Source organism: Danio aesculapii, chromosome 7, assembly GCF_903798145.1.
Source record: "Danio aesculapii chromosome 7, fDanAes4.1, whole genome shotgun sequence".
NCBI lineage: Eukaryota > Metazoa > Chordata > Actinopteri > Cypriniformes > Danionidae > Danio > Danio aesculapii.
The window spans coordinates 50425253-50450144 of record NC_079441.1 but is presented as its reverse complement, the minus strand read 5'-3'; the positions used below and the strand labels follow the sequence as shown (position 1 = coordinate 50450144).

The 24892-nt window shown below is 38.7% G+C and overlaps 1 protein-coding gene across 1 annotated transcript in view; it reads right to left on the bottom strand.

The window, feature by feature from the left end:
• Positions 1–10636: 10636 nt before the first annotated feature.
• The window catches only part of slco3a1b (solute carrier organic anion transporter family member 3A1b), a 43758-nt gene continuing 29502 nt past the window's right edge, over positions 10637–24892 (bottom strand). Inside the window, exons 8-10 of the mRNA XM_056462098.1 lie at positions 17144–17316; positions 16989–17053; positions 10637–14775 (exon numbers count right to left, since the gene is read on the bottom strand). Coding sequence (XP_056318073.1) covers positions 14399–14775; positions 16989–17053; positions 17144–17316 — 615 coding nt within the window. The 3' untranslated portion in view covers positions 10637–14398. The remainder of the gene's footprint in view (positions 14776–16988; positions 17054–17143; positions 17317–24892) is intronic.

The following is a 24892-nucleotide window of genomic DNA, read 5'->3' as shown; positions in this document are numbered from 1 at the left end:
TTTTAAAATGTCGTGATGAAAGAATCTCAATGTGTTAGTTTGACAGGTCTTGTCAGTGAGGTTCTAGTTATTCCCAGGACTTTGGGCTGCATACATGTGGATTATTAAGTGTAATATTCATAACTCACAGCTTACTGTGGCCACACTTAACACTAATGTTTTCAATGCTCTAAATGTAATTTTTTATTGACACTAATACTTCTCAAGTAAAGTAAAACTTGTTTAATTTTATAATAATCATTTTTACTTTGCTTTATCTAATTTAAATGATGTTTTCCAGGATTAGATTGATTCTTATCTTTTTCTCTTTTCAGAACACTCAGAATGACCAGTGCCTTAAGAAACTTGAAAAGGACACCGCAGCTGTAAAGGTATTTAAAATATTCATGTAATATTTATGTTAATCCTTAATGAACAGATTAGCATGTCTGATGAAAACAAATGCTTAAATCATTTTGCTGCATTAGTGTGTGTTAGAGACATGCTGGACAACTGACACAGACAGTGTTTCCCACCTGCAAAGAAGTACTTGAACTAAGTACAATTTCTCTGAAAAAAGCAGGTTTCTCATATACCAGACTAACAACATGCTGAGGTTTTTCTATCAGGTCGAGAATATGATATGACCGATGTAAATCTACACACAACCAGACATTATAAAATGCATGTAATGTAGTCAATAAATGGTCATAGACATTATCTTGGTTAATATTTAATTATTGATTTGAAATTAATTACTGAATCTTAATCTTGATTATTATACTGTATATTACATCAATATAACAAAATTAGTCAATTATTTTAAATGTTTTGAAACAATATTTTATAGACATATTGTCTTTATCAATGCTACAAATGTGTTTTATGTTTTATAGACACTTAGTGAGGTTGAACCATCCACTCTTGAAATTAACACTGTGTCCCAGTCAGAAGTCACAGAAGAAGAGAAGGTATTGTGAAAATTTTATGTCACTCATTTATTTGGTGATTTCTATTTAACTTATCCTGTCGCTGTAAGACATAAATTGTTTTTTTATGAATTGTACTGTGAGTGGTACTGAATGGTGCTAAAAATATTATCATATCTGAATTTGGCATTATCAGCCTTGTCATCATTCATAACATCACTATTTTTTTTACAACTACTATCATTATTAGAGTATTATATTGTGATCTTCTTTATTTGATTTCATGTTTTCAGCTGATGGATGTCGGGAATACGTCAATTGTAATGGACTCCAGTGTTTGTGAAGCTTCTGAAGGAGTGGAAAAGGTAATTAATTATTTATTTAGACAATCTGTTAATCCTTTGTCTGTAGTGGAATTTTCATTGTTTTAATTTCTAATTCCTTACTTTCAGGTGACTCCGGTGAAGGACCAGTCATCATTGAATGACCCGGACTGTGATAAGAAGGTAATAACATGAGCATTGTAGATTCAGTAAATTCTAAAAATGATGTTAAAAATCATTTCTACATGAGCTTTGCTTTTTTCATTGTTTTCAGATGTTGCTTTTCGAAGAGCATGTCTTAACTGACGAGGAAAACTTTGGTGCTACTGAAAGAGCTCTGGAGGTATCCATATGTATTTACTAAAACTATTTGCAGTGTTCCCAATTGATGCAGCTCATAATGTAGTTTTACATGTATGTTTTTATTACAGATATTTATTGCTGTAACTTTAGATTTACAGTTTTTTTTCTACGCAGGTCTGCAAACATGTTGTGGTTTCTTCAACCTTTTCAAGCATGGACAAATGTGTTGAATGCGTGGGACCTGTTGGGGCACTGAAGTGGATTGGCCTGCGATGTAAACGTTAGTATAACATCATATTCTTTATGCAACATGCCATATATAAACCTTTAGTTTTAGTATCATTCATGATACAAATGAATGAGTATCACTTATTTATGTTATGATTTCAGTCATTGAATATCTGTTTAATTTGTTCATCAGTAGATGTCAGAACATTATTTATGGCCAGATATGTACAACCATTGAAAATAATAGTTGTGTAATATTGTGTAATATGTTATTTTTGTTTTTTTGTTTACATTATTCTATGTTTAGGTGTAGAATTTGTTAGTTGAATATGTCCTGACTTTTGTTTTACAGTATGCTCCAGTTATTGGCACAAGTTCTGCTATTCAAGGCATCATAAATGGAAAGAGTCACCTTGTGTAAGAGAATATTCAGTTCTATACTTTATTTTCTTATTTTTGATAATTACCAGTGCTGTAAATTAATCACAGATATCTTGACAACAGGAAGTAAGTTCAGAGGAAGATGAGCTGTCAGATGAGGAGTACATTCCCCAGTCTGAGTCAGACAATCAGTCAGACAGTTCAAATGAGTTGACCACGAGACCGGCAGGTTGCCATCAAGCAAAACTCCCCTCAGATTTACAGGAAGTGGCATCCTCTAAGTTTAGTGAACCTCTGAGATCAGATGAACCTGCCCTAAATGTATCTGAAGGAAAAGGGTTTTTAAAGGCCAGGGAAGCAGCATCTGTGTTTAAAGAGTCTGATTTACTTTGTGATGAGAAGCAGTTGACTGATTTTGAGACAGACAGTGATTCTGCCAGTTCTGGTGAACATCATCTTCCTGGAAAGCAGGACTCTGAGGTACACAGGTCAATAGATGTGCTTATATCACCCCAACCGCGTAGTAAAAAGGACAGTAGTGAGAAGATTGAAAATGCAAAAGAGTTGAGAGAGGAAGAGAGGGAAAGCTTGACTAGTGAAGATCAGTGTGTGCAGTCAGCAAAAATCTCCTGTTCTGCTAACAATAAGAACTACTGTTACATCTGTGGGAAGCCTCAGTCAAAGTTAGCGCGCCATTTGAAAACTCATACAGATGACATGGAAGTTGTGCAGGCTTTGTCATTCCCAGCGCGCTCAAAAGAACGCAGAGCAATGCTCCAAAAGCTCAGGAACAAAGGCAACTATCAGCATAACACTGATGTTTTGCAGTGTGGAGAGGGGGCTCTCAAAATAAAGCGGGCACCAAAGACACAGTGTGATTCAAAGCATTTTGTGCATTGCATGTATTGCAAAGGCATGTTTGTACGAAGAGATCTTTGGCGTCATTTGAAAAGATGTCCCTCAAAACCAACGACTGACGATGAAAACCAAGGGAGGAGCAGAGTCCTGGGTCTGGCATCTATGGCAGAGTCTTCTTTCAGTCAACGGATATCACCCGGAGTTTGGAAACTCTTAGGTGCAATGAAGCAGGATGACATTTCTGCTGTTGTCAAAAATGACCTGAGTATTCTTCAGCTTGCTCAGTCTTTCTTTAACAAACATGGACATGACCCTACCAAATTTGAGTATATTCGGCAAAAACTCCGTGAAGTTGGAAGATTGTTGTTGACTTTGCGAAAAGATTTTTCTGTGTACAGTCTTGAAGAAGCTGTGAAACCTGCCAATTTTCATAAACTCATTCGAGCAGTTCAGGTGGTGTCTGGCTATGATGAAGACAGTCACTGCTACCAAAGCCCAAGCCTTGCTCTAAAACTGGGGCACTCTTTGAATAAAATCTGTGAAATCATACACTGCCGAGCACTGATGTCGGAAGACAAGGAAATGATCGCATCGACAGAGACCTTCAAAAAGCTCTACTCCTCAAAGTGGTCTGAGATGATCTCGCACACGGCTTTGGTGACACTGAATGAGGCCAAATTCAACAAGCCATCAACACTGCCATTCACTCAGGATGTGCAGTGCCTTCATCAGTTCCTGGAGAAGAGTGCGTATGTAGCTTTTCAGAAACTACAAGAGACAGCATCTTCTCAAAGCTATGCAGAACTGGCCAAAGCAACACTTGCCAGAATTATTGTTTTCAACCGTAGACGTGCAGGTGAAGTCTCTAAAATGCTGCTGAAATGCTTCAATGAAAGGGATGGCACGTCTCTGCATGATGATGTTGCTATGGGCCTGAGCAAGTTTGAGAAGAAGCTCTGCAGCCACTTCAGTCGAGTTGAGATCAGGGGGAAAAGGGGAAGGAAGGTGGCTGTTCTTCTCTCGCCTGATATGGTTAATGCCCTGTTGCTGTTGGTCAGCAGAAGGAGTGAATGTGGGGTGCTGGACACCAATGCATTCCTGTTTGCCCGACCCTGCTGCCAAAGTCACTACAGAGGCCAGGACTCACTGAGGGTCTACGCAAGTGAATGCGGAGCTCAGAATCCAGAATTTCTCCGATCTACTCATCTGCGCAAACACGTGGCAACTCTTTCCCAAATCCTCAACCTTAAAAACAATGAGCTGGATCAGGTCGCTGATTTCTTAGGGCATGATATTCGTGTCCACCGTGACTATTACAGGCTGCCAGAAGCCACCACTCAGCTGGCAAAAATATCAAAGCTGCTGCTAGCCATGGAGAAGGGCTGCCTGCCTACTCTTCAAGGCAAATCGCTTGATGACATTGAGATTGAAGGTATGTCCATCCTAGTGTAGGCAGAACAGTGAGGCTTTTACACTCGCAGGAAGGTTTAATGAAACTCATGTCTGAATTATGTCTAGTGTACACTTGTATATGTATTATTTACCATGTTTCCTAAAATGATTGCTTGTTATTCAACTACATAATGCAGATGTAAATATTTTTCCTGTTCTAAATTTCCTTATTACTTGAAGATGAGATCAATATCACGGGTTCTGATGTCAGTGGTCCTGAGGAAAGTGAATCAGATGATGAAGAGGCTCCTGCTGGAGCTGCAGGAGACTCCAGTAATGCTGGTATGTGTCAACTAGAAACTTTTTAAAAAATATAATCACAGACAGAAATGTTGTCCTGTATTTCTAAAAGAATAGTACTAAAATTAGAGTTATGCACTTGTATTGTAATTGTGGGAATACAAATAGGATGATGCTTATCAAGTCCATCAACTCCAAAGCTTCATCCAACACTTCATACTTTGCTTATAATGTATTGTATGTGAAAAAGAGTAGGCAAGCCGAGTAGTAAGTCCAAATTTATAGCATTCGAAAAACAGTAGGTGAGAAATCCTCAGAAGTACTCATACCTACACAGGATGGACACATTACTACCCATGGGGCATTCATTCATTCAATCATTTTCTTTTCGGCTAAGTCACTTTATTAATCTGGTGTCGCCACAGCGCCAATTTATCCAGCATTTGTTTACGCAGCGGATGCCATTCCAGCAGCAACCCATCTCCGGGAAACATCCATACATTCTCATTCACACACATACACTACGGACAATTTAGCTTACCTAATTCACCTGTACCACATATCTTTGGACTTGTGGGGGAAACCGGAGCACCCGGAGGAAACCCACACCAACACGGGGAGAACATGCACACTCCACACAGAAACACCAACTGACCCAGCCGAGGCTCGAACCAGCAACCTTCTTGCTATGAGGCGAACGTGCTACTCACTACGCCACTGTGGCGTGCAAGAGAACTTATAAATAGAAGAAATCCGGCACAACTGATGTCAGTAGACATCTTGTTGACCGTAATAACATGGCGGATACAGGACTGCCCAATTTCATTTAAACTACCCACATTCATAGCATATGGTTTATGATGTATATTCAAATATAAATGCAGTACCAGTGTGATTTCAGACGTAACTCCTTTAAAATATATTTGTATGTATAGTTTTAAATGTTTACCTTTATTTGCTTTGCTTCTGAGTTTCCTGATGATTTATAGAACCAATGTCTTGCAGGTGTTAGGGAGATGGCCTTTGAGAGCACCACTGAAGTTGCCGAAGGTACCAGAGTTTTAAGTAACAATACCACAGCCATGTAAGTACATAAGCTCTTTTACTAAAGTATGTATTCCTCTGTACAGAAAATGAGATTGAGGCAGAAAATGAAAACCAGCGGAAAGGCCAGAAAGTGTTCTGGTCTAAAGCAGAAATTGCTGCGGTAATGAAGCATTTTAAGGCCCATATCATAAAGGGAAAACTTGCCACAATGACAGAATGCCAGCAATGCAAGACAGCAGAAGATGCATTGGCAAGACGCAGTGCACAAAACATACGAGACTTTGTGAGAAATAGAGGAATTAGCCTCAAAAGAAAGGCTCAAACTAAGTGATGTTCTTTTGATGCCATTTTATTATGATCTGGGGGTCTGTTCTTAAGATAAATTCTCTAGATCTCTGCATTGGTTAATTAATGTTTAGAGCAGGGCCGGGTGATATATCACATGCGATTATTGGGTGCATTTCCACATTAAAGCCGTTTGTGTGATCTCTAATAAATGTCCATCACTTGTTTCAGATGGAGCAGCATTTAATACACAGAGCAGGAGTTCATTGATGAGATAAACAATACACTTGCAATAACATGTATGATATCACATGGATTATTGCAGGTGAATTGTGTATCTTCTCAGAGAACTCCTGCTCTGTGTGTTAAACGCTGCTCCATCTGAACACTGATGGACATTTATTAGAGATCACACAAACGGCTTTAATGTGGAAATGCACCCAATAATGGTATGCAATATAATACCCAACACTAGTTCAGAGTTAATCTCGTGCTTACTGCTTGTAAAGTGAGACATTTTCAATGTATGGCATGCTATTTTTCTTTTTTCTTGATTCATTGCAGTTGATTTTTTGACCTAAAGGATATATGGCCCAGCCTTAGTTCTGAGTTAATCTCATGCCTACTGCCTGTAAAATGAGACATTTTCAATGTGTGGCATGCTATTTTTCTTTATTTTTATTCATTGCAGTTGATTTTTTGACCTAACGTTTTAGTTCATCCAAAAACAAAAATTCTGTCATTAATTTCTCACACTCATGTCTATCTAAACCTGTAAGACCTTTGTTCGTTTTCAGACACAAAGGAAGATATTCTGGATTTAATCTGAGATTTTTCTGATCCACCTATAGGGTCATTGGATGTGTAATTTTCAATGTTCAGAACGGAACTAAACACAGTCAAATTTGTCTATGTCATATCAGTGATTCGATTGTAATCATAAGAAGCTGTAATAATACTTAAAATTAAAGTCTTAAAAATAATTTAACAAACCGAAAACAAATATAACTTTAATCAATTATTTCTTCTCATCCTCCTTTATGGGGAGCACAGCAATGGGAATGTTGCTGGTGATGAACGGAATGGCATAGAAAGAAATAACATGCATCTCCACGTGTTATTATTGTCTGAGCTCAGTCGCACTCATCAGAATTGCTGTGTGGAGAGAAGAAATCATTGAACAAATTTGTCTTTGTTTTATTTGTGCACAAAAGTAATCTTCATATGATTTTTGTTTTTGTTTCATTTCTGAACATTGAACATTACATATCCAATGACCCTATAGGTGGATCAGAAAGATCTTAGATTAAACCCAGAATATCCTCACTTGTGTTTGAAGATGAATGAAGGTCTCACAGGTTTGGAACGATATAAGTGTGAGAAATTAATGACAGCGTTTTAATTTTTGGCTTAACTAACCATTTAAGTAAGTGGATTTCCTCTGCAGTTTTTGTATGGCATGTTTTGTTTCATTGTAAGATTACAATTGTTCACTCATAAGTGGACTGGTTAGTAGACTAACTCCACTTTATAGTTAGTTTTTATTTTGTAATTTGCAATTGTAATTAAAGTACTTCTAAAAGGCATTGGTCCCTGTAATGTTGTATTTTGTGCTGTGTATTGTGTTTAAGCTCTGGTACTCTTTAACCACCTCAGTCCTGGTAAGACAGGATATGTACAGGTTTGTGTGTTGTGTATCATAATGTTCAAGTAAATCACATTTGTCCATGTAATGCAGGACAATGTGCCGTTGTGTATTGTGTAACAAGTCAGTACTCTTTAACCACCTCAGGCTTCGTAATGCAGCGTACTGACAGATTTGTATGTGTGTACACTCATGTACCTGTAAAGCACATCAGTCCCTGTAATCCAGGTAACTGACACGTTTGTGTATTGTAAAAATATTGTTCTCATAAACCTGTCGGATCATGTAAACCACAATTATGTTATAGGCGGGAACATTTTAGGAGGGGGCGTGGCTGTCCTTATGTACCAGCAAAATATCATGTTGTAGTATTTTACGTTCTGATGTGTGTATAGGAAATCCAAAGTGATATCTGTGTTCTGCAGAGCAAACCAAATTTTTTGATGGTTTTATCATCTCTGTAAGTCAACGGGAAAGGGGTGTCCCCATAGACCAGCAAAAAACTGGTTTGGCGATCAAAGTCCCTATATACCACAAAAACCAGTATGTGTGTGTGTGTGTGTGTGTGTGTGTGTGTGTGTGTGTTCAAAAGTAGAATGAAACTCGAACAGGTTTATGACATGGAAGGTGAGCAAAGAAACACTTTGGTTTTGGGTGAACTATCCCTTTAATGTGTCTAGACGGTATAAATCAAATCATTTCCATGACTAAGCACATGAAGTATTTGTAAGAACACGTAATGAAGTTATCATGAATAATTGAAATGTGTAAGAGACTTGAATGTCCCCGTGTCTTTTTTTAACAGCCCCTTGAGTTTGAATCTGGAATGTACCATTTGCTTAATAATAAGCTAGCACTTTGTGCAGCTGATAATGTGAACAAATGCCCTTTGCCCTTGGATCAGTGATTCAGAGACACAGCTTTTCATATCACTGTGATATTTATTCCAGTAGCACTGCATTAAAATATGTTAATTGAAAATCAATTAAAAGAAAATTTCATGTTTAAGATCATTGGTGATTTATGGATATTTGTATAGCAGGTTTCCAGTCACAGCTGAATTCATGCTCTACGTTAGGTATCAAAATTTGATACGAATCGCATACTGATTCAGTAATATTAAAGCAATGCAGTCGGTGCCTAAGAAGTATCGAAAGTGATGCCCAGCATTAAAAAAATACTGAAGACAGATTTTTTTTAAATTTATTTTCATATGTATTTTAAAATGTTATGTTTAGTTTTCTTTTATATACTCATATAAAATCTTAGGTCTCTGGATATTGTGGGGCTGTCTTGGCTGACACGTCTCTACAATATCGCATGGAGGTCAGGGACAGTACCTCTGGACTGGGCAACTGAGGTGGTGGTTCCCATTTTTAAGAAGGGGGACCGGAGGATGTGCTCCAACTGCAGGGGGATCACACTCTTCAGCCTCCCTGGGAAAGTCTATGACGGGGTCCAGGAGAGAAGGATCTGACTGATGGTTGAACCTAGGATTCAGGAGGAACAATGCGGTTTTCATCCAGGCCGTGGTACACTGGACCAGCTCTATACCCTCACCAGGGTGCTCTGGGGTTCCTGGGAGCATGTCCAACCAGTCCACATGTGTTTTGTGGATTTGGAGAAGGATTTGGCTGTGTTCCTGATGGCATTCTGTGGAACAGAATGAACAGAGTAGGAGTCTGGTTTGCATTGCCGGCAATAAGTCAGACTTGTTTCCAGTGCATGTTGGACTCCGGCAGGGCTGCCCTTTGTCACCAATTCTGTTCATAATTTCGAAGTGCAGCCTTGGGCTGGAGGGGGCCCAGTTCAGAGACCACAGGATCTCATCTCTGTTATTCACAGACAATGTTGTTCTGTTGGCTTCATCGAACATGGACCTTCAGCATGCACTTGGGGTTGTTTGCTGCCAAGTGTGATGCGGCTGGGATGACAATCAGCACCTCCAATGCCAAGGCCATGGTGCTTCACAGGAAAAAGGTGGTTTGCCATCTCCAGGTTGGAGAAAAGTCCTCACCCCAGGTGGAGGAGTTCAAGTATCTTATGGTTTTGTTTATGAGTCAGGGAAGGATGAAGCGTGAGATTGACAGGTGGATCGGTGCAGCGGCAGCAGTAATGCGGTCGATGTACCGGTCCGTTGTGGTAAAGGAGCTGAGCCGAAAGGCGAAGCTCTTGATTTACCGGTCAATCTACATTCCTACTCTCATCTATGGTCATGAACTTTGGGTTAAGAGCGAAAGGACAAGATCTCGGATACAATGCAGGGTGACAGGTGCACCCTTATGGATAGGGTGCGGAGCTCTGTCACCCGGGAGGAGCTCGGAGTAGAGCTGCTGCTCCTCCACATTGAGAGAAGTCAGCTCCCCGGAGGAGCTGGAGGAAGTGTCTGGGGTTCTCTCCTAAGACTGCTGCCCCTGCGACCCGGCCCTGGAAAAGCGGTTAAAAATGAATGAATGAATGAATTCATATCTTTTAATATTTATTTTTATGTTTGTTAATTTTTTGATCAACACTTGACCCCTTACACCAGCACTTTTCCTAAATGCAGGCAACCTTTCAAATTTGAGTTAAGTTTGAACTGAAGCACAAAGGCCTGTTAATAACTGTTTCATTTTCATGTAGAATCGTGTTTTGTGAGGAATGCTTTGTGTGAAGCAACTTTTCTTGGTCAACAAAACTAGACGTTTTTCATAATAAAGATGCAAGGACAATGTTTTTTAGTGCAGATAGTTGTTCATGTAATTTGTCTTTTTTTTTTTTTTTTAACTCGTACACCTTTTATGGTCATTACATATAAGCTTCATAATACAGACATGGGTAGAAAAATATACCACAACATTCCTCTGTAGGCATAACATAATCTCCATCTGCATGTAACTATATATATATATATATATATATATATATATATATATATATATATATATATATATATATATATATATATATATATATATATTCTTTCCGAAGTTAAGACATCACCTGTAAAGCCTAAAGCATCGCTATGTTCTACATTCTGGAGAGAATAGACTTTAAATGTCATTATGTACAAGGTGTTATGGTTGCTTAAGATATCACATATGTCTACGTACAATACAATAAAGCATCTTGCGGTCGTTTACAATTCCAGCATTATGAAAAACTGCGTCTCGCAGAGAACTCAGAACACTTAAATGGCATCACTTTGGCACTTTTACGCCAATGAATTATCTATAGAGAGCAATGATTATATAAACAATGACATCATTCTTATATCATCCCATTTGTACTGACACCGGCCTCAACATTCAAGCTATCAAGCGTTTCAGCGTATATTGCAGTGCATTAAAATAATGTGCTTGGGAAGCCATTTACATGAAGGGTGATAATGGGTTTGGGTTTTGCTCAGTCTACTTGCGTCCAGTAAACTGTCTTTGAAAAGCAGCAGAAACAAATCATTTCTCTACAAAAAGCATTTGTTAGCTTTGTTACATTGACATGGTTTCACCACCTTCCCCCTTCTTTTTTACATTTTATTTATTTTCTTTTTGTAAAAAAAAGCATAGAAAATAAGTTCTAAGTATATGAAACAAATTCTTAGGTCCAATGTCATACAAAAATGTATGAATTAACTCTAAAGTGGTTTTTGAACATCCGTTCATATAATTAATGCAACTCAGATTGATATTTGAATAGTTCATAAATAATTTCCATATGTTTTATCTATGTATATATATATATATATTGCAACGTTTGCTAAAGAAACGAACGTTTTACCACTAAGCGTTGTAAAACTTCGTTAATCCTAGCATTTGGTCTTCCGAGCTATAATTTCCTTAATGATGGAGTCAAAGAAACAAAGAATGTAAGGCGTCGTAATACATTAGTAACTCTGCACGCGGTATGACACACCATTTAAGGAGATGCTGGAGTAATAGAAGAGAAATGTCTACCTTCTCCAAAACGATTCAAATCCCATGCGCCTGCTCTGATGCATCAACATGCAATACCTGCATGCAATGAAATAAATCCATCCTTCCATCCTTCAGTGTCCTCTGCTGGAAAACAGCTACTGGTTAATGTTACATGTGGCTTTAGATGGCGCTCTGGACCACTGCACACACTGAGGCATCACAAAGTTAATGAACCTTTTCGTCTATTCAAGCTATACGTTTTCACGGACACGGGCCTAAAATGTTCACTATTATGTATTTAGGCTGATTAATAGGAGACATGACGTGTGTGAACTCTGCACTTGTGTCTGTCTTTTTTTATAATCTAATGACTGTACACAGGCGAGATCGAGTAATAACATCAAGCCTTCTAAAACCCTCCAAAAAAATAGACAGAAGTTTCCATAGCCTCAACAATATTCAAGTAAACGTATTAGCTAATATTCAAAGAACTTATATGCTAATATTTGTTCAGTTTTTTTTTACATCTTTTAAAAAAATACTAAAAAGACCATCCAAAATAAAACCTAAAAAAGGTGCTCGTATATGTAAGCTGGGGCTAGTTTCGATCAATGGAAGAATAATTGTTCACTTTTGGAACTGCAACCTAAGGCTAAGTTTACACGACAGCGATGTAGCCAAAAATGGAAAGGTTTTTTTCTTGCGTTTTTTTTTTTTTAAGGTTACGCATTAACACAACTGCGAAAACAGTCAAAAATGCAGTATTACGTATGCCAATTTTTTGGTGCTGTGTCCTTAATAGTAAACAGTACCTGTAAGCAAGTGACGACAAGTCGTTGGTAAAGTCTAGAAGGGATACAGCTGCGGATACTTGGGCATGCGCACATCAGTATAGCAGTATAGCATAATGTTTGTTACAGTTAACAACAACTATTACTATTTTTAAGTTACTGTGAGGGTAGACTTAGGGTAAGTGTGGATCTGGTCATTTTTGACATTTTGCTTTTATTATTATAGGACTGTATATTGAAAGGAAGTGAAGTGGGAGGTGGATCGGGAAAGGTCTGCTAGTTGGGATTTGAACTCAGGACGCCCGCTCTCCAGTTGCACTATATGTGTTACCGCACTGACAACTAGTCTACATCAAAGTCCCTTTAAATTAAGTATTTTCACCCGGCGGCCATCTTTGAAATGCCTCACACAGTATGCTCAGGCATTCTGTTTGAATGGGGAAATTCTCCAAATAGCTTGACAAGTTTACCATTGATACTTATATTAGGAATCACCAATAAAATTAAACAACATCTTTCTTTTTAGTTTCATTTCTAAACATTCGAATCACACAAAATCTGCAGAAACTCGCGTCTGGTTTGAGCCCCTCTCCCAGAGAATAGCCAGTCCATAGCGATTGCTGATTGGCTCCTGTACTAGAAGGCATGATTTCATTTGCCATTTGACTAATACACATTTCGCCATTGAAAACTATGTGAGTGACATGTCTTGTGTATTCTATTGTCTTTGGCTATATGTATATCTTAAATAATATCACTAATTAAATTCTATCATAATTAATTCCCTGTCCGGAGCTGTATCCTTTCTAGCAACAACCCTTGGCACTGGTGTGTATGTAGAATTTGCTCTGTGTGTATGATGCTTGCTTGTAATGTAAAGTAAGTCCAAACTTAGCCTAAGCAAACAACAACCACACTACCACATACTCAGCTACTGTTGTGGGTTTGTTCGCATTAGCCTTTAATCTAAACCTCCCTAAACATGTACCATGCATGAGCATGGCATCATAATTCTGAAAGACTTTGATGCATCGTTTTCGCACCCGCTTTGAATGTTGTCACTCGATTGAATGAGCGTTATCAGTGCTTATCAGTTGATAGATATGGGCCAGTAGGGGACTTCTGTGCCTACTAATAGGTTCAGAAGGCTGTTATCATCCATCCACATGGTTAATCAGCTATACTAATAGAAGACTCCAGATCCATATCTGTTTACACATTACTGTGACAGTTGGATTTAGGGTTGGGATAGGGTTAGACTTTAATAATATACAATTAATGGGGAATTTAGTAAATATTATAAAAAATTCTCATGGTTACTCAGCTATACTTATAGAGATGACTCTAGATCCATATCTGTTTATACATTACTGTGATGTTTGGGTTTAGGATTGGGGTAGGGGTAGACGTTAATAAAATACAATAAATGGGAAATTTAATAAATAATATAAATAATTCTCGATAACCTCCGGCCGCAGCTGTATGTGATCTATAGCTGATTAACCATGTGGATGGATGATAACAACCTTCTGAGCCAACCAGTAGGCAGAAAGCCCCTCCTGGCCCATATCTATCAGCTGATAACCACTGATAACACCCATTCAATCAAGTAATAACATTCGAATCGGCTGGTTTTCGGGTGTTTACACGGACACGACAATGGTGCCGTTTTCAAAAACCTCCGTTTTCAGATTTATGCGCTTTCATTCCAAAAAAACGCTCTTAAAATGATTAGGCAAAACGCATACAAAATTTCGCATTTTGGGCTGAAAACGTTGTCGTGTAAACAGCCCCCAAAACACACCCTAATATGATGGATGCGTTCCATCATGAATCATTTATCCAGCATATGCAAGTCCTGACTACAGTAACAGTCAAATTCATTTGGCTCGGTTTAGTTAAAACACCCTGGATACGCCAAAAGAGTTCCCATTTCTCCCTGTCAGTGGGAATGTGCAGAAATGGCCTTTGTTTTTCGAATAAAAGCGTTATGAGACTAAGCTAGCGTGTGCATATCGGCCGGATGGCCCTCTTTGGGGTGGGATTATATGGCTGACTCCATGTTCTCGCTCCAGGCATGGTCGTCGAGGTTGTAAATGAACTTGGTGCGGTTGGAAGGGTTTTGCGCAATGTCTTTGCCCAGGTTGTCCAGCGTGAGGTTGGAGGCGAACAGCTGGCTCGGTGTCAGGTAGTCCTCACTATTCTTAATGTACTTGCAGTAGTTGTGACGCAGACACTGCCAGGTGACGGCGTAGAGGATGAAGGCGCTGGATTTGAGGACGATGGCGATGCTGACGTAAAGGTAGCGGTAAGTGATGTTGTCGTAAAGCATACAGGCTCCTTTAATGCCGCACATAGAGCTCCAGAGCAGGCAGGTGGAATCAATCCCAATGCCAAAGATCAGAGGTGGAGGAATGAAACCTGGAGCATGGAAAACAGAGGCGAATCAGAAAAATTTAACTCAAGTTGAAAACTGTAAGAATGGAACTTTTAATCTTAATAATTATATTGTTTGTCCCAATCCTTGATGCTGATTGGTTGTTTGCTGTTATTTGTGCCTGAAATTTGATTTCCATATATGAACTTGAACTGTAAAGGACTATCACAAGCGATGTAAAGACAAAGCTCATGATTCATTTATGATTGGTCAGCAGTGACTTGACTGCTATACTTCGCTTGACCTGCCTTCACACTACATGTTAGGGCTGCAGGATATTGGAAAAAACGGGTATTTAATGCGATGTTTATTTCGTTGTTCTGGATATATATTGCGATATGAATATGATTTCACAAGGTGACCCTATTTAGAAAGATTTCTTAATTTATATTGATCGGAATCATTTGTAGGGGAGTGCATCTGCATTAAATATACAAAATCATATCAAATTAAATAGGTTAAAGCACAGATGAAAACAACAGAACAAGAATGAAAATTTTTTTATGATTTTCAGTTGGAGTTTACCAGTATTAGAAGTATAGAAACTCAATAATCAAACGTAAAAAAACATTGTATAAAATAATTAAACACAATTTACCCTTATTAATTCAGTAAACTTTATCATTTCTTTTGCCCAAATGATTTAAAGTCTCTTACAGTCACAGACTTTACAAACCCATCAAAATAAAACACTTTCATATTATGATAAGGAAGAACCTAAAAGCCACAATGAACTATAAAATGATCATAATTATCACACCATCATTTGCTTTCAATTGTTTCTGTGCTTTCTAGAATATATCCTTTAATATTGCACCCCCGTTTATTCTGTTTTTGTACAGGTATAGTGAGGGTTCAAACAGAGTTCCACTCAGTCGGTTCTTAGCTCTGATTCAACTGTGTGATTTCCTTATGAGGGCTGACAAAAATTTCTGATGTGTCAGAAAATCATCTGACAATCTGATTGCAAATCGGTAGAGGTTAATCATCTTTCTGCTATACAATGACTTGCCTAATTACCCTAACCTGCCTAGTTAACCTAATTAACCTTGTTAAGCCTTTAAATGTACCTTTAAGCTGTATAGAAGTGTCTTGAAAAATATCTAGTCAAATATTATTTACTGTCATCATGGCAAAGATAAAATAAATCAGTTATTAGAAATGAGTTATTAAAACTATTATGATTAGAAATGTGTTGAACAAATCTCTGTTAAACAGAAATTGGAGAAAAAATAAACAGTGGGCATAATAATTCAGACTTCAACTGTATATTTAAGATCAGATGAAAATCTAATAGGAAATACTGCCAAAAATTGCCTTGTTCTGTTAAACAAAATATTATAAAAAAGATACATTTTAAACATAATAATTTGTCTTCAACTGTACATAATGAAGTGGCATAATGTCTGCATCCGTGTTTAATTCTGAGTCCATGCTCTTCCATCATCAGGGAAAGTACAACAGGAAGCCTAATTTCTGTTTAATGTGTTTTACAGTATTGAGATGACTAAAAACTGGCCTGTTTTTAATTATGTGGGAAAATGATCATTTTGAGAGGCAAGCAGATATGTGAGCATATACAGTGTTCAGCATATGTACGTACACCCCTTACAAATCTCTCTTTTAAATTCATATTTTTATTAGGAAGCTGTACAACATTATAATTGTGCATATACATTAGATTACTCAGTACTGAAGCCAAATCTGGAGCTTACCTAAATAAAATAACTTACGATAACGCTCCAAAAATTAGTACACCCAAATTCATACGTTATAGAAAAATATTAAATACAAATTTAAAAAAGTGGAAAAATTAAGAGAAACAAAAGAATGAAAAATTTAGTTGATATTTTGTAGTTTGTAATTTATTCTGCAATATTTTGCTTGAATTTAATTGTATAATCTCTCCATTTCTTAATATGGTTGGTGACTAAAATATTATGTTAATAAATATATCTGTTTAATAAATCTGTTTTGTTTAAATGCACCAAAACACATTGCCTATATTCACTGAGAAATGGAGATAAATATTCATTTTCAAAATGGGCTGTACTCAGTTATGCTGAACACTGTCTATGTATATGTGTATCTCTGTGTGCTAATCGTCAAAGCTATATTTTAAGGATGCATGCTCAGATTAATTGGCAAATGTGTAAAATAACACCTAAAGATGTCACTTGTTCTGCAAATATCTCACCTAGCAGCCGGAGCAACAGGAAGAGAACTCCAAGGGCGTATGATTTCAGCTCTGGGCTCACAGTTCTGCACACACCAACAACACACAGATCAGGGCTGGTTCAATATAAGAAACCAGTGATATATACCTACATGTACTGTTTCTCACAGCATTACCTGATGAGTATGATGACGGATGGGGTCTGGGCCATGGCTCCGATCATGCTGCAAGCGCACACCACTGCAAGGAACGTGAGGAAGGCCTGCTGACAGCCTGGACTGGGACACTTTCCTGGTGTGGCCGTACCAGGCCCTTCGCCGTGAGCAATGCACTTACAGCCTGTCAGATTCTGAGAAAGGGAGGACAGCGCAGAGTTCAGTGCATATTTCATGATGGATCTTAAGTGCTGCTCAGGGGATTTCCAGAGGGATAAAATAAACATTTGAGACAAAGGGGACTGAAGAGAACTCAAGTGAGCATTCCCAAAGGAACTCTTACTGCTTATGACTTTATGAAGTGTTTAAGCAGATGTATGTCGGAGTGAATCGATCTGCTTGAATCAGGGATCGCGTCTGTTGGTGTAATCATATTCTCAAGGGATGTTTATATTCACAAATTGGGAAGTGACAAAATGGCAGTTGTGTTTGTCATTTAGGACAGAGCAAGAATTCACCAATGTTATTGTGCCAGTGTAAAGTCCAGTGAAAAACAGGACAGTTGGTACAAAACACTGACTCTGATGATCCACACTGGATCATTAATGGAAGCCTCAGACTGCAATTGATTGGACTTTTGATGCTTCCTAATGAAATTACACCAGTTATGAGTTTTTCTTATTTTTAAGCATGCACTAAACACAGGGGTGTTGCTAGAACCCACTTACTGGGGAATGTGCCCCAGTAAAAATGGGCATTGCTCCAGTAAATAGTTTAGTTACAGTTATTTCTTTATACGTAAGAGTATTAGTTAATAGTGGTCATCCCAGAATAAAGATGTTATTCTTTATGGTGGAACAGATTGCACAATGGAGTTCCCAAAGAAACGTATTGAGATTAATTAAAGACAAGATAACTTTCTCTTTGGCAGATTGGCATGGAGCATGTGGAAAAACAGGGAAACACACCTCAGACAAGTACATCGTAATAAATTAGCTACGATGTAAAAATTACATCGTGTAAGCAAACGATTAATACACCATTCCAATACATTTTATTTTTCATGAGGGAAGTTACTGTGTTTGATTTATTCCTACTGTTTTGGGTGAGGGTTATTTATGCATTACTTATGAAGTGAGGATTATTTATTGTAAATCCCTTATAAATGACACTTAAAGACTGTTATATTCTTACCAGAAAAAGAAAATGACAAATGAACAACAGTGATTCGGCACAAAACAATATTCATTTCAAGAAAAAATGAAACGGTACAGCTGCATGAAATGAAGAATAAATCTTTGCGATCTTATCTAATAATAAAACGAGTGCAGTTTACACACTGCTGAATACTGTCAAAATACATGTTTTACATACAACAAATTTGATAAACCAACAGCAATAGCCTATAATTTAAAATATAACAATATGATAAAACCTTTCAGTGTTATTCAACGATGTTTAAACTCAACTATATTTTATTTTTTAGAGATTACACTAATTTACTATTTGCCTGAAAAATAAGATGTATGCAAGCAAAATGATTTATAAACACACAAAAGTTAGTCAGCTTGAGAATCAAAGTTGCTATTATTTATAAACTCAGTAGATAGCGTTTCAGGCACCCAAATCCTTTACAGAATTATTGTTGTTATATTCTACAGTGCTTCACGGAAATTGCGCACTGGGCCTTTAAGAATATGGCGCCGGCGCGGTAGCGTTGCTGTGGTTACCTGAAAAGAATGTGTTCTAATAGCGTCCGATGACGGAGAGAAACTGCATAAAGTGTCTGACCATCGCTGACATTAGCGTCGAGATCTGTCCAAAAGTATAATTTTAGGTTATTTTATATGGTTGTTTCGACGTGCTTTTGCTGAAAGACACTAAAGATTTTAGTATCTCCCTCGGTCATGTCGTTTAATGTTATATTATTGTTTCCACGTATATTTTCGGTTAGACTGTAGATTGTAACGTTACTGAATGTTGGTTGGATTTGGAAATTTCTATATTGTAGACTTGTCAGTGTTTGGATTTTGAATATATATTTTTATTCTAGTTTGTGTATTGTTATCTTCTTAAATAGCTTATTTATAGTCATAGAATGCCATTTGTTATGTTGTCAGGTTGGTAGACCAATAGATTGAATGTTTTTGTTTGTTTGGATGCTTCATTTGTATATTGATATCTTGTTTAACATTTGCAAATTGTTATTTTCTGTATCATCAGATAAATCGTTCTGTTATACTGTATTTGTATGCTGTCAGCTTTAACACATATTACATATTACTATATGTAAGTCTATTGTCAGATAGATTGTCTGGCTGTTGTATTATTTATTTGTAATTTACGCTGTCGGCCTGTTCAACATTTGTAGCTTTTTATTGTTATGTTATTTCAGTTTTACTAATTATTGTAACACATTTATCTATTCTAAGTTTATAGATTGTCATCTTGTGGAGTATTTATTTGTACCTGTGAAATATTATTTGTTTGTGTTAGAACTGAACCAGACTGTAGACAATGGTAGATGAAACCTCCAAAGAATGGTATTAAAATGAATGAATTACTTGATATCTTTCTATTGTATTTTGCAGATTGGAATGGACCACATGGAGTAAAAGGGAATCACACACCTCAGCAATGACTGGAAATTGATGGTCAGGAATTTATTTTAAAAACTCCTTCCAAGATAAAGCGGGTGGTGATTGATATAGATAGTTAGATAGGCCTTGTCTGTGTCAGGTTTTTCTTTTTCAGGTAATGAGAGAGAGAGCAGGCAGAAGAGGGAGGCTCACAGAATCATTGATGGACATTTATCTGAAACAGAGCAGGGAGGGCTCTGTTAGTGCCGTCTTTGTCTTTTGCAGGTTGGAGTGGAGCAGAAGAAGGAGACTCCCAAGAGGAATGGTGGAGATATACTTGAAGACCTGGAGCTCAGCAAACAGGTAGAACTGCTTGAACAGACTAAATAATGGAGTTAGTTTCCAGAGAAATGTATTGAGATTAATCAAAGACTTGATATCTTTCTCTTTGGCAGATTGGCATGGAGCATGTGGAGAAACAGGGTAAGACATTGCAGTAATGACAAGTACGATACATTTAAAATTATATATTTTAATTTTTACATACTAAATGGTGGTTGGGTATTTTTTTCAGACAGACAGAAAGACAGATAAATAGATAGTATTGAACAAGCTGGTAGAATTCTATTGATGTTGTCTTTGTCATTTACAGAGTTGAGTGGAGAAACTAGGGAATCACACCTCAGGAATGATAAGAAACTGATGGTCAGGAATCACCTACCGACGACAGATGTCCTTCCAAGAGGTGGTGGTGGGCTTAGATAGTTAGATGTTTTGTCTGTGGCAGGTGTTTCTTTTTCAGATAATGGACACACAACATGCAAAAGAAGGAAACTCACAAGAGCATTGGTGGAGATTTATCTGAAGAACACTGGAGAACAGCTTGTGCATCGCTGGAGCTCAGCAAGAATGTAGAGCTCTGGTGGTCCTGTCTTTGTCTTTTACAGACTGGAGTGCTGCATGTGGATTAGATTGTTAGCTAGAGGTCTGGTTTGTGGCAGGTATTTCTTTTTCAAGTAATTGACTCACAACAGGCAGAAGAAGGAGATGCACAAGAGCATCAGTGGAGATTTATCTAAAGAGCAATGGAAAAAACTTTGTTTATTGATAGAGATTAGCCAGCAAGTAGAGCTTTGTTAGTCTTATTTTTGTCTTCTGCAGATTAAGCTGGGGCATGTGGAGAAATTGGAATCACACCTCAGCAGTGATTGTAAACTTATGCTCAGGTTAGGTATTTCCTGGATGAATGGATGAATGGATAAATAGATCTCCTTCCAAGAGGAAGGTTGGCTCAGATAGCTAGATGTCTTTGCTGTGGCAGGTGTTTCTTTTTCAGGTTATGGACACACAACATGCAAAAGAAGGAAGCTCACTAGAGCATCGGTGGAGATTTATCTGAAGAACACATAACCCATGTTCCCCAAAGATGGGAAAGAAGACTTGTGTCTATCGACACTTTAGGAGTTCGAAAATGGGCCAATGAATGCCTATGAGTGTAGCAGAGCTAAGGCCCGCAGGTCCTGGTGATTAATCATTAGTAGACTATATAACCAGCACACGCAGAGTGAGCAACTAGACTTTTGCCGTTGAAGAGCCAAACACTCAGCTATCAGCTGGAGACCACACAAATCCGTTCCCATCTTCGGGGAATGTGGGTTACCTTTGTAACTGGTACGTTTCCCTTCAGTGGGAACTATGTCATGTGTCTACCAATCGAGGGCGAGTGCTACATATGAGGCTATGACAAAGACTATAGAATACACAAGACGTGTCACTCGTATAGTTTTGAATGGGGAAAAGTGTAACGGTCAATATGGCAAATGAAGCCCCACCTACTAGCACAAGAGCCAATAATTGATTGCTATAGACTTACGTTTCTCTAGGGGAAGCTCGGATCAGACGTGTGCTTTTTACGATAGTTTGGTGGACAACAAACACAGTGGAATCTCAGCGAATACTTGCTTCACAGACATAAGAAATATATCCACATAATGCTTTACATCTGTGCATTTAAATGAAGCAAGTGCGCTTGATAACAAAAGTTTTCTGGTTTTGTAAAATGTATGAAACGAACGCGAGGTACAACCAGTCCTGTCAAACGCACCTCACATGACAGCAACTACACAAGGAGCCCACAAAGAGTCGCCGTCATTTCTAGAGGAGATTTACTATCCAGACCAAGTTGTGGATTCAGAAGAGCAGCGCGATTAGGCGAAGCATTTTTCAGAGGATGATAATGTGTAGAACAGCCTTAAATGCGGTTGGGGTCATTATCCCGTTTCTTTTGAGTGCGTATGCGCATTAGCTCGGGAAACCTGAAAATATGCAGATTTTGTTTGATTCAAATGTTTAGAAATGAAATTTATAAGACAGTTGTTGTAATTTTATTGGTGATTTTTAAATATTTAATGTAATCGTAAACTTGGCCAACAGTTTTGAAGAATTTGATGTTTCCCCATTCAGACAGAATGCTCGAGCATACTGCCCGAGAAGAATTTCAAAGATGGTCTGAGAAGGGGGAACACTCTATGGCTGAATGACACGTATGGGATTGCCAATAGGGATCACGCATAGCTGGCACTGATCCCCAGCACATGGGTAGACTAAGCAGGCATACCAGACATCGTACTGGGCCAGGAACCCGGCTGAGTTACGTACTTGGGGCCTTGGAGAAATTCTCTATGGTTCGCCGGATGGGGAAATTGCTAAGCACATTAAGTGCAAGGAGCTCTGTGTAATGGAGCATGGTGCAGCAAGCTTATTTGACACCAAGCTCCGTTTCCTCCCAATTGGCTGGGGTTACCCAGCAATTGGGAGGAAACGGGCTTCACCCAAAGATTATAATATCTCATGAATGTGTTAGGTGTCGCCCAGCCTGCAGCTCTACAAAAATCTGTAAGATAGGCACCACGTGTTAACGCCCAAGAGGGGGCAACACTTCTTGTTGCGCTCTCACTCCATGGGGACATGGCTCGCTTTGGCACTGATAGGTGAGGGCGATGGCATCAATTATCCAATGGGCCAATCTCTGTTTTAATACGGCACTTTCCTTCTGCCAACCACATAACAGATAAAGAGCTGCACAGAATAACATGAGAGTAGGACGGCCCGAATTCCAGGCATGATTTGCTAATCGAAAATGCCTCCAGATCCCCTACCCCCTTGATCGATGTCAACGCAACCAGCAGAGCTGTCTGAGTTGAGGCGGCTCAAAGAGATATATCTGCAGACCCGCTAGGACCACAGAGAGATCCCAAGAGGGCACGAGAGGGGGGCGGGATGGATTTAATTGCCTCGCACCTCTGAGGAACTAGATGATTAGGTTATGCTTCCAGAGCGTGCTGCCATCCACCACATCATGTGAGTGGAGAGGGCTGCAACATAGACCTTCAGTGTGGAGGGTGGCAGCCTACGCATCAGCTTATCCTGAAGGAAAGATAACACAACATTAATCTGGCAAATCCAGGGATCTTCTTGGCGAGAAGTACATCACTTAATGCATAGACTCCACTTCAGGGCGTAGGCATGCCTTGTAGAGGGCCTAAGTGACGCCACAGTTGAGCTAACCCGGGATGTGAATGGCAGGTAGTGATTTCAACCATGTATCAATCCAAAGGAGCAGACAGTGAGCGAGCTGAGACATGCAGCTGAGCGTTTACCAGCCATATGGTTGATATACACCACTATCGTCATGCTGTCCGTCCTGACCAGCACATTTCTGCTCTTGTACTGGTAAAAATCGGTGGAGAGTGAGAACCACTGCCAACAGCGCCAGGCAATTGATATACCAATGCTGTCGGGGTCCTGTCCATGAACCCGCAGCTGCATGCTTGTTGCACACAGCCCCCTAGCCCATGCTGGTAGCATCGGTCAAGATGACAACATGCCTGGACACTTGTTCTAAGGGCACCCCGGCCCATAGAAAGGTAAGGTCTGTCCAAGAACTGAGGGAACCCAATCGTAAAGCCAGCCCTGAAGTGGTCTCATATGAAGCAATCCGAGCATGGTAAAAGCAGCTGTGGATGCCATATGCCCCAGGAGCCTCTGAAAAAATGTCAGTGGGACAACTTTGTTCCTGAGATTGAAAAGATTAGAGCACACTCTACATGGGCAATCGCTTCATACCCCCTGGCTGCTCCGCCATCAAGGGGGGTAAAGGTGGGAGCACATGAGGATCGGACAGAAAAAGGTGCCCTCCATGGTGGCGTGAGCTCACTGTGCACCTACGGGAAGAAGGGGATGGGGGGCTTGGAGGGCTTGCTGGGGCTCTGCATAGGAGAGCTTGCTCTTCTCTTGGTTGACCTGAAGCCCCAACTGGTCGAGGTGCCAGAGCACCATGTCCCTGTGCATAATCAATTATTTTATTATGTTATTTATTTCAAAATAAGGGACAGTATTTATTAATCAACCTTCCTCAAGTCTGTAAATGTTCTCAAATTAGCCCAAAGACTAGTTTTCATTGGTGGTCCCTTTGCCAGATGTTAAAGGCCATACCAATAAAAATACAAATTCAAAGTAAAAACAATACTCAAATGAACAACAACAATAAAAAACAACCACCACAACAACAATACCAAAAGCCCAGTGTTCACGATGTTGATTATTAAGAAGCCATTTCTTAAAATTATACTTAAATGACATAAAAAGATACACATTCTCTAATAGATTGTGGTATTAAATTCCAATATTTTGATGTTTTAAAAGAAAAACAAGCTTGAACAAAAGATGTTTTTCTAAGTGGAACAATGCGGTCAGCTCTAGCTACACGCCTAGTTACTCTATTTTCTACAGATTTAAATTTTTAAAAGTCAGATAGAGGGGGATGAGCTAAACCATGCATAATCCTGTAAGCTACAAAACCTTTTAAACTTAGAGATGTTTCCTCAATTAAACAGTCTATGGGTTTTTTAAATAGTACAATGATGAAAATGATGTTTTTTTATCTACAATTTTAAGTGCTTGTTTATATAATAATTCCAGAGGTTTTAAAACGTGAAGTTTCATAAACTAATTTCGAGAGGAGCACGTGATATGATTGAGCACATCTGGCCACTCATCTGTAATCAGTAATAATCCAATCAGAGTGATCCTAGTCTACTATAAATGGATCATTTTCTCCCTACTGTTTCTATCTTCGTTTGGAAGAATCCCCCCTTCCACCCCATCTCCTCCTTTTCCTCCCTTTTCTAAA